This window comes from Propithecus coquereli, unplaced genomic scaffold (genome assembly GCF_000956105.1).
Source record: "Propithecus coquereli isolate 6110/MARCELLA unplaced genomic scaffold, Pcoq_1.0 Scaffold73, whole genome shotgun sequence".
In the NCBI taxonomy this organism is placed as follows: domain Eukaryota; kingdom Metazoa; phylum Chordata; class Mammalia; order Primates; family Indriidae; genus Propithecus; species Propithecus coquereli.
Genome location: NW_012153396.1, coordinates 4,339,718 through 4,343,723, shown reverse-complemented (window position 1 = coordinate 4,343,723; position 4,006 = coordinate 4,339,718). Strand labels below are relative to the sequence as shown.

The 4,006-nt window shown below is 40.5% G+C and overlaps 1 protein-coding gene across 2 annotated transcripts in view; it reads left to right on the top strand.

Annotated features, from left to right (window-relative positions):
- NT5C2 (5'-nucleotidase, cytosolic II) overlaps positions 1-3,748 on the top strand; it is a 104,782-nt gene extending 101,034 nt beyond the window's left edge. Inside the window, exons 16-19 of one of the 2 annotated variants that reach the window (XM_012661732.1) lie at positions 1,446-1,497; positions 1,616-1,676; positions 1,822-1,998; positions 2,573-3,748. In XM_012661732.1, the coding sequence (XP_012517186.1) occupies positions 1,446-1,497; positions 1,616-1,676; positions 1,822-1,998; positions 2,573-2,809 (527 nt within the window). In that variant the 3' untranslated portion in view covers positions 2,810-3,748. The remainder of the gene's footprint in view (positions 1-1,445; positions 1,498-1,615; positions 1,677-1,821; positions 1,999-2,572) is intronic. The other variant, XM_012661733.1, reaches the window with a different exon arrangement.
- The last annotated feature ends 258 nt before the right edge of the window (positions 3,749-4,006 follow it).

Here is a 4,006-nt window from a genome sequence, read left to right as displayed (position 1 = left end):
AGCTAATTTCTATTTTTTTTTTTAATAGAGACAGGGTCTTGCTCTTGCTCAGGCTGGTCTCGAACTCCTGAGCTCAAACGATCCGCATGCTTCGGCTTCCCAGAGTGCTAGAATTACAGGCGTGAGCCACCGCGCCCAGCCTTGAGAGGTTATCTTGTTTGGCCTTCTTGTATCTCTTTGAGGTTAAGTATAGAATGCTGGTGTCCTGAGTTGTATTACAGTAACAAGTGAATTGTGAACTAGAGCACTACTTTCCTCTGTAGTCCCGTATTTCTCCAGCCATGCCTAGTAGTCCCAGTCTCTCTGCTAGCACCCTTTATCTGTGATTCTGGGGCAGTGACAGCTCTGAATGTTAATTACCTCCTGGTATTTTTTATTTTCTCTTCTGAGGCCAAATTGTATTCTCGAACTGAGCTACACTGTACATATGCAGTATATACACTATACTGAATTGAGCTATGGGTATAGTTACATAAAGGTGTTTGACACAAGTTCTTTAGTCAGCCCTAGCGCATATCACCTACAGTGTGGTGCAAGTTACTCTGGAAACTCAGCCCACCTGGGATAGGAACTCTGGCTCTACCACTTAAAATGTGCATGCCCTTGGACAAGTTACCAAGATACCCTGCCTGTGCCTTAGTTTCCTCAAATGTAAAAATGGGGATAATAATAGTACTTACCTGCTAAAGCTGATGAGACTTAACTGAGGTAATATGTATACAAAGAAGATAGAAGTGACAGTCCTTCTCAACCAAAGAACACAGAAAATGATTCGAGTGGCTGTTTTCTCAATTCCCCTAAAGATGGTAAATAGAAAATTTGTTATGTTCGGTGGATGAAGTAGGGCTTAATTATCTTGGGGAACCCAGCCAGGTTACGAAAGGCTGCAATACACAGGAAGCATGCAGGAGATGCTGGCTGCTGCTGTTACTACTGTCTGCAGTATCAGTGGGGTTTTCTGGTTAGCCTTTCATCCACATTTTCAATTTTTCCACCTATGAAGTTTTAGAAATCTAATTGATTTGGTTCTACTATTTCCTGGATCTGTGACTCAATCCTAATTCTCAATCCTTCATCTGAAAATGGGACTATTTATACTGGCTTTGCTGACTACCTCTGAGACAGGGTATGAATTGGTACTTTGTAAGCTCAGAATGAGCATACATCTAGGAAAGTTGTAGTCAGGGGTATTTAGTGTGAGGAAAGGCAGTTAAAGAGGAAATTATGGTGTTCTGTTGTTGCCAGACTCCAAGCAGGGTATCAGTGGGTTTTCCTGAAGGGGAAGGAGGAGGTCATTTTACACACTCACCTATAACATGTTAGTCCCAGGTTATACTTTTCAGTCATACCTGCAACCTTTTAATTTCATTTTAGCAGCAGTTAGGAATTGGGTGCTTTTATTTATTTAAAACATTATTTCCCTTTTCCTTCCAAACCTCAACTAGCACTTTTTGAAGAGCTTCAGAGCTTGGATATCTTCTTGGCTGAACTCTACAAGTAAGTTTCTTAATCCTAAAAATTCCTTTCCTAAAAACCATCTACCTCTTTGGGAGTCGCCTAGCTGTAAGAAATGTTCTTTCTAGAGATTTTCACTGAGTTTTTCTTTTGTCTTCAGGCACCTTGACAGCAGTAGCAATGAGCGCCCAGACATTAGTTCCATCCAGAAACGTATTAAGGTATCCAAATAAAACTTGGGAAATAAATTGAGTTTAAGCGATTTTCATATTTCTGGTTTTATGTAGGGACTGGCACATAGCTGCTGCTCAATAAATACTTGTTGAATAAGCTGAGAATCTCATTCTTTGTTTTTCTTTGTTTTAGAAAGTAACTCATGACATGGACATGTGCTATGGGATGATGGGAAGCCTGTTTCGCAGTGGCTCCCGGCAGACTCTCTTTGCCAGTCAAGTGATGCGTTATGCTGACCTGTATGCAGCATCTTTCATTAACCTGCTGTATTACCCCTTCAGCTACCTCTTCAGAGCTGCTCATGTCTTGGTGAGTTAAGGCTACAGCCGTAAGCTACTGTTGATAGCTAAGATGCACTCTAAGGCCAGAATCAGCAACCAGCTTTGTGGGATGGCATAGGAGACGGTTTGAACATTTGTGATACACAGAGCCCACGTGCAGGTTATATGGTTGTATAAGAAGGGGTCTTTGAGAAAGTACAACCCAAATAGGAGGTTACAGAGTATAACTTCACTCTCTGAAATCTACTCTATTAAAAGTTGTATTTGAATGACCTTTGAATTGAAAGAAATGTGGTTTTTATATTCCTACATTCTGATGCTTTTCTGTTTTAGAACTGATTTTTTGCTATGAAATAGAAGATAAGAATCTCTCCTCTTCATCTTATCTAATTTCAGGCTATAGTAAACAGTATGGACATGGTATTGGGGAAGAGGTAGATAGGCAGCTATAGGTAGTTCTATGAAGATCTGTCTATATTGACCTGTCTTCTGGTCCATCATAGGCATAACTGTGCATGGCCATCTCACAGAGGAGAGGGGTTAGGATTTGGGAAGCAGCTGTTTTACTCTGCTTTCTGAGCCTCTAGCCTTGTCCTATCTAGATGCCTCATGAATCAACGGTGGAGCATACACACGTAGATATCAATGAGATGGAGTCTCCTCTCGCCACCCGGAACCGCACATCAGTGGATTTCAAAGACACCGACTATAAGCGGCACCAGCTGACACGGTCGATTAGTGAGATTAAACCCCCCAACCTCTTCCCACTGGTCCCCCAGGAAATTACACACTGCCATGATGAAGATGATGATGAGGAAGAAGAGGAGGAGGAAGAATAAAGAGGAAAACCAAAACCTTGAGCACCCATTAAACGAGTTCTGGCAGGACTTACAGGAGCAATTGATGGCCCTGTTTGAGTTCTACTGGGGTGGGGGTGGGCAGGGGGATTCTATCAAAGGTACATCTGGAAAGTTTCTGAAGACTTTAATCATAGAGGGACACCTATTTTAGTTTTGTGTATCTGTATTCTTTTCAGGTGGTTCAAAATTATGGAAGAAAGGGTAAAATCAGGCTGAACTGCATGCAGATGGCTCCATTGTGGCTTGTGACACTGTTTCCTTGTCTTTTTTCATCAGTATGTCATAGTGAATCTGGATATACTAAGAAGGTGAAGGGTCTCAAGAGTAGAACAAGAAGGATGATGGGAAGACATGACCCAAAATGCTGTAATGTTACAAATTGTACTATAACTTCAAAATCCAACTTTTTCAACACATTACACAGTATTGTATATCAGTGGAGAAATACATTGTTTCCATTATCAAATGTAGCCTTCTGTTAAGGTCAAGTTTCCTTTTATATGCCTTTTAGTAACCTCAGTGACTCTGGCAAGGCCACTTCTCTATCAGTAGCTTTGCAGTAGTAGTCTGTGCTTGCTTTAGGGCTGGATTGGACTGCAGGGACTATGTTGAGGTAAAAGACTGCATCCTTTCTATATTTTTTTATCCACAACCAATCTTATCTGTGATAAATCTATAGAAAGAATTACCTGAAAGGACAAAGGAGCAAACCCCCAGAAAGGGCAAGGAGGAATCTCCTTCTTCCATTACATCATAACTGAGTAAAATTCCTTAGTCTAGGCTATACAGTTGTGGCTCATGCTACCCAATTCCAGATTCTATCCACTAGGGTTTTATTGTTATATTTTAAAATTGAGCGTTGGAAGAGGGCTTTGTAAGCCAGAATCTTACTAAAGCAGAGGGCACAATCAGTGTGAATAAATTCACTTCAGAATCCCAAGTGAAATCACTTCTTGTTGTTCTGAACAAGAATGAATCATTACTATATATGTTAGGGTATTTTATAAACAGTGAAAGTTATTCCAGCATTTTTAACAAGTGGTATAGACTCTTACTTTAACCTTCATATATTTTCTTCCATTCTTATTATCATTGGTTAGCAGGGGAGGGTAGATTAGCTGCTCTAGAATTCAATAAAGTATAATATTTCTAATACTGACTTTGACCCCTTCTGTA